The 12,577-nt window shown below is 39.0% G+C and overlaps 1 protein-coding gene across 4 annotated transcripts in view; it reads right to left on the reverse strand.

Moving 5' to 3' along the window:
• GUCY2C (guanylate cyclase 2C) overlaps window positions 1–12,577 on the reverse strand; it is a 104,215-nt gene that overhangs the window by 40,574 nt on the left and 51,064 nt on the right. For all 4 annotated transcript variants that reach the window (XM_060194422.1, XM_060194420.1, XM_060194421.1 and 1 more), the window contains 4 exons: window positions 10,655–10,760; window positions 3,693–3,774; window positions 1,417–1,522; window positions 104–166 (listed from right to left, as the gene is read on the reverse strand). In XM_060194422.1, coding sequence (XP_060050405.1) covers window positions 104–166; window positions 1,417–1,522; window positions 3,693–3,774; window positions 10,655–10,760 — 357 coding nt within the window. The remainder of the gene's footprint in view (window positions 1–103; window positions 167–1,416; window positions 1,523–3,692; window positions 3,775–10,654; window positions 10,761–12,577) is intronic.

Below are 12,577 nucleotides of genomic sequence, written 5' to 3' on the forward strand. Positions count from 1 at the left end.
ACACCTATTGCATTGCTGTCATCAGGACGCAGGTCCACCATGAATCAGAGGCCAGAGTACACACCTGATTGAGAGTTTAGAGAAGCAGAGGACACATGGTTACCTTTTTGTCATATTTGCATTGTTGTAGTCTCTGAATCGTATCTCGTCTCTTGTCATCATCAATCTGGCACAAGGAAAGACTAATTATTCCATAAGCATCATATCTAGTTCCACCCACAGCTGGTGAGGACTGAGAGACACTGCCAGGTGGACTGCACCTTTCCTCTCCATCACTGTCTTCTTTCCACACATCTAGAATTCTCATGCTTAGTTCTGGGTTTTCCTCTCCTATGATTCTACTTTTTCCTCTCTTTTCCTTGTGGTTTACTTCTGCTACACCTGAAGATTTTCTGTGTTCCCTTATCCCACTGTACTCCATCTACTAGGAATCACTGAGAGTTATAGACAAATACTTATAAGGGAGCATTTGTGTTGCCAACTCTTATCTTTGAAAGACCCATATAGTGCAGCCTAGGAAATAGCACAATTATTTAAGTATTAGACTAATAAGATACTTTAGTTTTCATTCGTTCTCTCTCTCCCTCTTTTCCTCTTTCTCCTCTCCTCTTCCCTCTTTTCTCAAGTAAATCTATTTTTCTTTTTAAGATCTAAGTAGTAATCAATGTGAGGAGGACACAGGGCCAGGAGAATTTAGCCTAGAATTACCAAATCCTTTGATTTTTCAGAAGAGTCTGGCACTATGAATTTTTTCTACACCATCCCAAGTTGTTTTGTTTGGTTTTTGCCTCCAGGGTTAATGCTGGGGCTTGGTGCCTGCACTATGAATCCAGTGCTCCTGGAGGCTATTTGTTGCCCTTGTTGTTTATCATTGTTGTTATTGCTGTCATCGTTGTTGGATAGGACAGAGAGAAATGGAGAGAAGAGGGCAAGACAGAGAGGGGGAGAGAAAGAGAGATGCCTGCAGACCTGCTTCACTGCTTATGAAGCGACTCCTCTGCAGGTGGGGAGCCGGAGGTTTGAACTGGGATCCTTACACCAGTCTTGTGTTTTACACCATGTGCGCTTAATCTGCTGCGCTACTGCCCGGCTCCCTCAAGACTTTTTTAGGAGCACTCTAATATTCTCCCCATTCCCACCTCCTTCCATGATGGAGTCTCAATATGTACATTTCTCTATGCAAAGAATAAGGAAGGAAGATATTAGAGTGACATGGTTATGAGATCAACTAGCTAGTATTTCAGGACAGTGGAGAATCCAGAAACAGAATGGAAGCTAGGAAGACATTCAAGTCTTGGATTTTGAAATAAATGATCTCTCTATTTGACACATTTCCTACCCTGCTCCCAAACTCTTGTTAAACACCAGGCAAGTCACACTAGGTTAGGACTCGGTAACAGGCCAGACCAACGTTACCTTCAGGCTAATGTGGTTGGTCTCATTAGTCTCCAGAGGGTAGATATTTTCAGGAGGAATGTGGGACCATTTTTTCTGACGAAGTTCATTGTTCTTTTTATATTTTCTGTGAAAAGGAAAAAGTCAGGAGGTGTCAATATTCATGTCATTAGGCTTATGTATACTAGGAGAAATTTACCCTAGTGTTACCCAGGTATGTGAAAAGTGAGCTAGGCCAGGGTGTTAACTCCAGGTTCCCCAAACAGGTGGGTGCTGACTACTAGTGTAAAGATTTCTGGTGGCCTTTTAAATTTTTTGTTTCTAATGATTTATTCTTTTTGTTTCATTTTTCTCAAGTCCTCCACTATAACATAGGAAGATTTATTATAATTAATAATTTGGGGCAAGAGATAGCTCACTGGGTGGAGCACATACACTTTACCATGTGCAAGGACCTGGGTTTGAACCCCCATTCACCAGATGGAGGTTATCTACATGGAGGAAGTTTCATGAGCAATAGAATGGTGCTATCTTCTTCTTCCAGCGTTTGCCCTTCTTCCGTAGCCAGTCAACAGCGTCAGGTTGAGCCTGATGTCTGCTTGTTGCTGGCTTTGAAAGTGACTGGGATCCATGTGGATTCAGTCGGCTAGGAAGGATCGTCAGTTTCCCCAATAAATGGGTACTCACGGGATGCACCACGAGAAGGTCGATCATGTGTCTCTGCTCTAGCTTGCACTCTCTTATAAGAAAAAAAAGTCTGCTGAGAGCTGAGGAATCATACAAGCAAAGAACTCCAACAATAACCTTGCTGGCAAAAAAAAAAAAAAAAGAAAGAAGAGAAAGAGAGAAAAAAAAAGAAAGGAAGGAAGGGAAAAACGAAAAATGGAATTGATTGACATTGGAAGAGTAAAGAAAAGAGAAAAAAGTTTAAGAGAGAAAAGTTTTGATTACCTTCAAAAGCAAAAATGTTAATTTTAAACCACTAAATATAGAAGATTAGTAAATTAAGTCTTTTTTTGTTGTTGTTCTATTTTGGTTTGATTTGCTTTGTTTCACAACTATGCTTAGCTCTGGTTTATGGGAATATGGAGGACTGACTGGGGTCTCAGAGCTTCAGGCAAGAGTCTGCCTGTGCACAACCATTATGTTATCTCCCCTACCCCTAAGTCAGTTATTTATGAATCTGTGACTTAAAAAAAACACATACACATAAAGTGCAGCAGCTGTGGAAATATTTGAACTGGGTGGTCCGGGAGGTGGTGCAGTGGATGAAGCATTGAATTCTCAAGCATGAGGTCCTGAGGTCCCAAGTTCAATCCCAGGCAGCGCATGTACCAGAGTGATGTCTGGTTCCTTCTCTCTCTCTCCTCCTATCTTTCTCATAAACAAATAAATTCTTTAAAGAAAAAAAAAAGAAATATTTGAACTGATAGAACATTGGCCATGCATGCCTGTGGTTTAATCCATGGCACCACATGTACCAGAGTGGTGCTTTAGATTCTCTCTCTCTCTCTCTCTCTCTCTTTCTCATATAAAATTCCTGACTCTGACTTGCCACTCAGCAGCTGCATCTTAGCCCCAGATCTCAGGTCACCTCATCCTTGCTGTTATTTTTTTTTTTGCCACTATAGTGTATGCAAAATGTTGTTTAGCTATTGCTTTGTATTGTATTTCCTTGATTACTAGACAGATTAAGAATGTTCTCAAAATTTTTAAAAATAAATTATTTATTAGCTAGAGACAGAGAGAAACTGAGAAGGGAGATAGGGAAAGAGACAGAGAGACATCTGCAGCCCTACTTCACCACTTGTGAAGTTCTCTCCCTGAATGTGGGGACCAGGGTCTTGAACCTAGGTGCTTGTGCACTGTAATATGTGCACTTAACCAGGTGTGCCACTGTGGCCTGGCATTTTTTCAAATATTTTCTTAACATTTTATAGAACATATGCAATGACGTAGATTTGTCTGTAGTTCTGCCCATTTTGTTATTTGTTTTTTTCCTTATTAACTCTCTCTAATCTAGTTACTCAGTAATATTTTGCCCTTGATCAGGGAAATAGCTCAGGTGGTGAGACTTGTAGTTTGATCCTTGAGACCTCACATACCAAAGTGGTGATCTAGTTTCTTTTACCTCTCTTGTTTTCATATGAAATAAACTTTTAGAATGGTCTCCTCTTTGGTACAAAATGTTTATGATCTTAGATCTGTCTAGAATCCTCCTTCTGTATGTACATCAACAGATATCAGATTTTTCCAGCTTCCCTCTCTGAAGGACCCCAGAAGGATAGAGGCGGTACCTCAACACTATGAGAGCAATGAACATAATGACAACCACAGCTCCCGTGAGGGTGAAGACAGCAATCATCAGAACCTCTGGGCCTGCAGCAGACAAGACAATGGAGGAAAACATGTTAATAAGCATTTTTGGAAATAGAGTAAAAGTACTTTAAAGATTATAGTTGTATATTATAATTTTAGGGAGAATGGTGGAGAGCTCAATTTCTTTATCCATTTATGGACACTCAGATTGTTTCTTATTTCCAGATAGATGTGTACAAGTGGTAGTTATCACCACTTTTTTTTTTTTAAATCAGAGTAATGGCTTCTGATGAGATTGAGGTTTGAACCTGAAATTTTGGTGCCTCAGGAATGAGGTCTTTTTGCATAGCCACTGTACTGTGTAACCAGTCTCCTACCACCACTTTTCATCACTCCCAGAAAAATTCCACTATTGTCCCTAAGTCCACATAAAACTGAGTATAAGCAATACAGCTTCATCAGTGTAGAAGGGTCTACTCTTTTGCCTCTAGGTGATACTTCCACTGAAGGAGATATGGTGGGCTTCTATCTGCTGGATCCTCAGACATCTAAATTATTATCTTCCTACTGTGGTGTGAATGTCTCACTGCACTAAAGAATGATACTTAAATAATCAGATACCACTTAAATACAGTATTTTTCATTCAACCTACTTTTTAACTTTTAGTTGTTAGATGAGTCACATATCCACATTAGTTCCCCCCCCCCCCCATGAATGCTAAGGTTAAGCTCCTGCTGCCCCTTCTGCCTTCTGGTGAGTACTTACATTATCATATTCTATTTAGTGTGATTCACAATGAATGTAGAGGGGTTAATAAGCTCTCAAAGCTTAAATTACATTACTGTGGAAAAAACCTTGGAATCAGTCAACCAATTTGATTTACTAAGGAAAGAAATTCACATTTAGAGAAGAGAAATAAATTAGCTGAAGTCAACACTATGAATCAATCCTGATTAGAAACATATTCATAGTTATATTTCCCATCCATCCTTTCCTCACCTTTTAATCCTTCATTCCCTCTCTTCCTTTCTTCCTTCCCTCTCTCTTATCTTTTCTACATACCTTCTTTCTTTTCAAGACACTACGTTGAAGCAAGGAGATATAAATAAAGAGTGATAAAAAAAAAAAAAGATGTGTAAAGTGTTGGGTGGTAGGGCACCAGGTTAATCCCACATAGTACGAAGTGCAAGGACTAGCGCAAGGATCCTGGTTCAAGTCCCCAGCTCCCCACCTGCAGGGGAGTTGTTTTGCAAGCGGTGAAGCAGTACTACAGGTGTCTTTCTCTCCTCCCCTCTGTCTTTCCTTCCTCTCTCAATTTCTCTCCGTTCTATCCAACAGCAACAACAATAACAATGGGGGGAGGGGGAAAGATGGCCTCTAGGAGCAGTGGATTTGTAGTACAGGCACTGAGCCCCAGTGATAACCCTGGAGGCTAAAAATGTGTAAATATGAAAGTGTGATATGGCTACTATACTAAGGGAAGAGGTACAAAACTCAATTTTTTTTTTTTTTTTGCCTCCAGGATTATCATTGGGTCTTGGTGCCAGCACTACAAATCCACTGCTCCTGAAGGACATCTTTCCCCCCATTTTAGTGGATAGGACAGAGAGAAATTGAAAGAGGAGGGGGAGGCAGAGAGGGAGAGAGAAAGAGACTTGAAGATCTACTTCACTGCTTGTGAAGCATCTCCCATGCAGGTGGGGAACCAGGGGCTCAAATCTGGATCCTTGCACCGGTCCTTGCACTTCATACTGTGTGCACTTACTTAACTGGGTGAGCCACTGTCTGGTCCCCCCTTACTTTTATTTTAATGGAGGGAAAAGCTTAATGGTTTACAGTAAGCACAGTTGTTGATACATAGGTAAAAATGTCTCATCTCACCATGATAGGTGTGGGAAGTAGGACGAAGTGAGGAAGAAGGGATTTCAGGTAGGATACAAGACAAGTCTGGAAAAATAGGAAGATGGTAGGCATTTTGCCTTACATAAAGTCATGTGGACTTACTCTGTAGGTAAAGTGGAATTACCAATATAAATGTTAGTAGCACTGCAGAAATGTGACTAGGTTCTGCTTTCACTCTGGGGGAAGCTTTGACTGGACTGAATGTGGACATCAGGCAATACTGAAGCAGGAAGTCAGATGTGACCCTGAAGGCAGTGATAAAGGGTTGGAGGAGGAAGAAGAACCAGTGGTTCATAGCCCATTGTTGTGTCCGATGTGTTTAGAACTTTGTCTGGCTTTAAGGAAATCTTTGCTGTTTAAATGAAAAGACAGTGATGGTGAGTTCTCTAGAAAAAATAATCCATTATTTAGTTGGCAGTAGTATATACAGATAGTAAGTGTGATAAATTATTTGTATACTATTTAAAAGATTGAGTTGCTTTATAAAGTTTAAAACTAAATGCAGCAACAGTTGAGTCTATGAATTTTCTAGATAAGAGGATAAAGTGAAACTTCTCAAGATGATGTAATAACCCTCCATATATAATGTGAACTGTATGTTTTCTAGTTATATAATGAATGCTCACAGGACCAGTAGGTAGATTAGTTAGCATAACACATGTCTTACCATGTGTGAGACACACCCTGAGTTCAATCCCTGGCACCACATGGCAGCACCATGTTGGAGGGGTCTCCTTGGATGGTGAAATCGTGTGTTGGCATCTCTTTCCCTCCCTCTCTCTAAAGATAGAGAGCCATGGAGGCTGATCAGCAGTACTGTACATACTGAAGACCCTCAGTTTGTTCTCATGCTTTTTATTTCTGTTGGCGTTAAAGAAAAATGAAGATCTCTCAAAATGTACTTTTGTGAAGTTTATTACTTTCTTTAGTTCAATTCTTTAAATTTTATATTATATTTATTTATTGGATAGAGACAGCCAGAAATCAAGAGGGAAGAAGTTGACAGGCAGGGAGAGAGACAGAGAGCCACTTGCAGCACTGCTTCACCACTCGCAAAGTTTTCCCCCTGCAGGTGAGGACCGGAGGCTCAAACTGGGGTCCTTGTGTATTGTAACATGTGCACTCAACCAGGTGTGCCACCACCTGGCCCCTGAAGTTTATTTCTTTACAAATAACAGATATTCTACTTAATAATCAATAAGCCTAACACTGACATTGAGAACAATGATTAAGGAAAAAGTAAAGTAATTTAACTCAGGAAAATTTAATAAAGAAATGTATTTACAGTGCCACTAAGATAGTTTGCCTAGGAAGATACCTGCGTTGCCATAGCCCAGGTTTGAGCCCCTAGTGTACCGCATGGGAGTACTGTCACTGGGAGAAGCTTTGGTGTGTGTGTGTGTGTGTGTGTGTGTGTGTGTGTGTCTATTTGAAAAAGTTGGCCTGAAGCTCTGAAGTGCCAGCAATGACAAAAAAATAAAATGAAAGTAAGGAAGGGAAGGAAGGAAAGAGGGAAGAGAGATAGAAGGGAAAGAAGGGGAAAGTGATAGGGAGGGAGTAGAGATACTTGTGAAATTAAGTCTGATTTACACTAGGAAGTTATGATTCTAGATATGTATCTTGCTAAAGAAATAAAAAAAAGTTCCCCCAAGCATTTAAAGAGCTAGAAATAATCTAGGTGCCCTTTGAATTAATAAGATAAAATTTACATCTCAAAGCAATGTAAGTACATGTTCCTAATGCCCTCTAATCATTTATTGATGTATAATTAATGTATCAGAAAATGCATGCATTTACTATATACAAAAACTCAGCTTCAAAAAATGGTAGCAATAGATCTGAAGTGTGTTCAGGATTGTTTTTAAAAATTTTTTTATATTTATTTATTTATTTATTCCCTTTTGTTGTCCTTGTTTTATTGTTGTAGTTATTATTGTTGTTATTGATATCATTGTTGTTGTATAGGACAGAGAGAAATGGAGAGAGGAGGGGAAGACAGAGGGGGGAGGGAAAGATAGACACCTGCAGACCTGCTTCACTGCTTATGAAGCGACTCCCCTGCAAGTGGGGAGCTGGGGGCTTGAACCAGGATCCTTATGCTTTGCGCCACCTGCACTTAACCCGCTGTGCTACCTCCTGACTCCCGTGTTCAGGATTGTTTATTTTTTTTAAATTTATTATTGGATACAGAGAAATTGAGAGGGGACGGGAGATAGAGAAGGAGAGAGACACCTGCAGCCCTGCTTCACCATTTGTGAAGCTTTCCCCCTGCAGGTGGGGACCAGGGGCTTAAACCTGGGTCCTTGGCGCACTGTAATGTGAGCGCTTAACCAGGTGCACCACCGTCTGACCTTGATTGTTTATTGCTTATAATAAAGCCCCTCTGGTCTGTGATCAGCTACTTTTGCCTAATGAAAACAAACAAACAAACAAATCAAAAACACAGGATGGGCCTGGTGGTGCACTTAATTAATATTACCATGCTCAAAGACCTGGGTTCAAGTCCTTGGCCCCACCTGCAGGGGGAAAGCTTCACAAATAGTGAATCAGTGCTGCAGGTCTCTCCCTTTCTCCCTCTTTCTCTCTTCTTCTCTATCCCCCTTCCCTCTCAACTTCTCCCTGTCCTATCAAATTAAATAAATAAAGTTTAAAAATCATTTTTAAAAAAGCACAGGGATAATTTTGAACCAAACTGGATTCATAGAGTCAAAGAAGAAGAGAAGCAGGGTTATAATTTTAATGTAGCAAACCCATCAAACCAGAATAATTTATGTAAGATAAACTTTCAGTTGGAGTGCCTGACTATAAAGTTAGACTAGGATAGAAATTTTTATAGTTTATGATTTTAATACTTTTAACATTGGTAAATTAATAAAGTCTAATGAATACTTTGGACTATTAAGACATCTTTTCAAACACTTATTAGTGATTTTGATAATGGTCTAGAGAATTATAAGATTACAGGTATTTGACTCCACATTGCACCCACCACCAAAGTTCTGCCCCCCCCCCCACCACCAACAATAACTTCATCATAGTTCTTACAAACTCTCAGAGACAGTTTGGTTCCCCTTTTTTTGGCAAGTTCATTTGCCTAACTTCTCTATATTCCATATATGAATAAACCACTTAGTAGTTAAGGCAAAAAAAAAAAATTAAAGCAGGGCTTGAGAGGTAACTCACCTTGTAGAGCACATCTTACCTGACATCAACTCCTTGACCACATGATAACACCATGGACAGCACCACTGACATTCCATGAATGGTTGGTTAGTGCTGTGGTGTCTATACTTTCCTGTGTTTCTCACCCTCCCCGCATTGGTCTCTCCACCTTTTTTTAAATTATTTTTTTATTATTAGAAACAGAGAGAAATTGAGATGGGTGGGAGAGAGACAGAGAGACACCTAGAGCTCTGCTTCATCACTTGTGAAGCTTTCCCCCTGCAGGTGGGAACCAGGGGCTTGAACCTGGGTCCTTGCACACTGTAATCTGTGCACTTAACCAGGTGCACCACCGCCTGGCCCCCCCATCTCTCTACCTCTTTAAAATAAATAATGAAAAAATTGATGTGGAGGTTGATGTGGTGGCAATATACAGACAAGGCCCTGGCTTCAATCACTTGTTCTGGGGGTGGTAGGGAGAAGGAAACATCTTTTGGGATGCTATTCAGAGCCCAGCATGTTATTTTTATACATCTAGTTGGAATCTCACTAACTAAGAAAGGTTTGTTTTCCTATTGCTTACATCACACATTTCTTCATGTTATTTAAAGTTCTTTGTAAGTGAATCAATTAACTGCATGATGCTTTGTTTATGAAAATCATACTTTTCCATTTTTTCAATGGCATATCCACTTTGGGGTGGGATTTATATGCATAACTATCTGTCCAATTTTAAACTTGTAATCCTAACATAGATTAGTAATGTGAAATTGCCTATTACTTATTGTGGGAAGCTTTTGCCAGTTCATTCATGTAGACACTTCTCAGACCTTGTTGTCCAAGAGACATCTGGTTGGGGAGTAGGGGGAGCCAACAGTGGTGCATCAATAGAGTACATACATTACCATGAGCAAGGCCTAGGTTCAAGCCCCTAGTCCCCACCTGCAGAAAGGAAGTTTTACAAGCAGTAAAGCAGTGCTATAGGTGTTTCCCCTTCTCTGTTTCTCACTATCTCCTCCTTCTCTATTTCTGTTTCTAATTCAAAGAAAGAAATAGGTAAAGGAAAAGAAATGGCCTTTGGGAGCAGTAGATTTGTTGTGCAGGCACTGATAACTTTGGTTATAACAAACAACAACAAAACTTGGTTGGCCCAGTCCAGTGGTGATTGACATTAGAGTAGCACTGTGACCTGCATAGGTGTACACTTAGTCATGGTAGGCCTTTGCGTGTCATCATAGGACCTCCTCAGACAAGATGGGGCACATTCACAGTGGGATGGCCAAAGACAAGGACCTCATCATAAATCTGTGGGTAACCATCATTATGACCCATGTGTGTGCTCTAAGAGGGCATGGAACACTTTAGAGACCATACTCACTGACCACCCCTCAGTCTAATGACATCAGTTATTCCTTGCCAAAATATGCATCCTTTAAATTTATTGCAGTAAAATATAAAAGGCTATGTCTATGGATTTATTTTGCCAGATTTCTAAATATTTTGAAGAATACAAAACATAAGTAAATTTGTTTTCTTTTTTTCTGTTTTCTTTTTCTTTCTTTTCTCTTTCCTTTTCTTTCTTCTTTTTTTTTTTTTTTTTGATGAGAGGGATGGGGAAGACACCAAAGTACTCATGGTATCGTGTGGGAGGCATGTGCTCTACTCACTAAGCCACCTTCCTGGCATCATATTTTCAATGTTCTAACCAGAACTGTAGTGCCACTCAGTTTAAAGGAAGTACAGTGTAATTTTTAAAATCTGGTAAATTTTTTAAACAAAAAAGGTTGATTTTATAAACCATAGATTTTACTCTCCAGTTGTTTAAAAAAAAAAATCAACTTTCAAGGAAAGAAAAAATCATTAGGGATGCCTTACCTTGACCTGGAATATCACTTGGAAGTTTATGGTTCTTCCAGATGAACATGGGGCTTTTATCAACTGCTTCAGTCTTATTTTTGTAGTAGTTCATGAGAATTTTGTACTGTTGTATGGCATGAAAAAAAAACCCATAAAAGTGAATACTTCTGATGACAGTGATTATCCTACCTAAAACTTATCTCCAAGAAACAAGGCAAATGTGAACTAGTTAGCATGAACATAGACTTGAATTCTACATATGCATATTAGCTTTCTGTTTTCCTTATGTCGATAATCTGTACAGTAGTACAGATAACCTCTGTCCAATATAGGCTCTCCTTGTATCTTTAGAGAACTCATTTAAGTCTTTCATTTTATAGAGACTAAAAAAGAGACCAAGAAATTAAATGATTAGCTCCAACTTAAAAGTAGTAATGCTTTCCACAATATAAACTTACTATTGAAAATTATGTTTTGAGAAAATATATCCCATCTAAAATTCATTATCCATTTTTGCACTTCTCGGGGACTGTGAAATAATTCTCCCCAATACATAATTTTAACCCTATTTTTCTTGCTTTAATGTGTTTTTATGTTTATGACATTAATTAAATCTTTCTGTTTCAGTTAATCCATTCAAATATTACTATATCCTTAAGTCACTCTTGAATCTACTAAGTAAGCTTTGAAAAAAATTCAAGTAAATTTGCCTTCACAGAGAGAGTATACACCTAGAACAACATTTTCACTTTGAAGAGCAGCCATAATGCTAACATGGGATCTCACTATGTGTATCTACCACCCCACCAAGGGAAGGAGAGCATTATCACAGGTATCATGCACCTAGCAGGGAATGTAATTAGTGTGGCAATTCTAATAGCTGAAGCATTAAGAGGGTCTCGTTTTTAGGTATCCCCATGGAACATATGTCAAATGTAGAATTATATTAGTCTCACATATAACAACAATAACAAAACACTTATCGGCTGCTTTTTGTGAAACTCTTTCTGGACATAATTTAGTCAATCTGGCCAGCTACTCACATTTTCCATTGTAGATATATTTCACCAAGTTAGATAAATTGATATGCTCAAATATATAAATTACAGACATCATGATGTGAATTTCTGGAAAAATTGCATGAAAAAACAGTAGCTTTTGGGAGTCGGGCAGTAGCGTAGTGGGTTAAGCGCGCCAAGCGCAAGGACTGGCGTAAGAATCCCAGTTCGAGCCCCTGACTCCCCGTCTGCAGGGGAGTTGCTTCACAGGCGGTGAAGCAGGTCTGCAGGCGTCTACTATCTTTCTTTCCCCCTCCTTTCTCTATTGCTCTCTGTCCTATCCAACAACGACGACATCAATAACAATAATAGTAACTACAACAGCAATAAAACAACAAAGGCAACAAAAGGGAAAATAAAGAAATAAATACTTAAAAAAATAGTAGCTTTCCCCCTTAATTTCTAGTTGTTTCCAGACCCAACTACTTAAAGAGAAAAACTTTCTACTGGAAACAATGGTGAACAATGATTTTTGTAATTTATAAGGGGCACAGCTTTGGCTGACATACAAACAGAGATTTCACTTTTTTTTTTTTTTAATAAATGTTGATCAGTCATCAACCATGTGCCAGATAAGAAGCATAACACTGGAGATACAGAGAGAAAGTAAAACCCACTCTCTTATTTTAAAGAGCTCACTTTATAGGGCTGTTTATATGTACTATAGGAATTATATGCTTTATGATTTTCATGAAAGTTCAAAGTCAGATGAGGGAATGTTTTGTTGAATTTTTAATTGTGGGAACAAACATTTTTAGGAGAAAGTGTCCTCCTTTTACTGGCATCCCATCAGTAGTCTGGTCTTTTTATCAGTGTATTCAGGGTACGTTTTAAATACAGTAGATGAAGTGCATGTTCTGAATAAGAAATTAGTTGGGACAAG

This window comes from Erinaceus europaeus, chromosome 7, assembly GCF_950295315.1.
Source record: "Erinaceus europaeus chromosome 7, mEriEur2.1, whole genome shotgun sequence".
In the NCBI taxonomy this organism is placed as follows: domain Eukaryota; kingdom Metazoa; phylum Chordata; class Mammalia; order Eulipotyphla; family Erinaceidae; genus Erinaceus; species Erinaceus europaeus.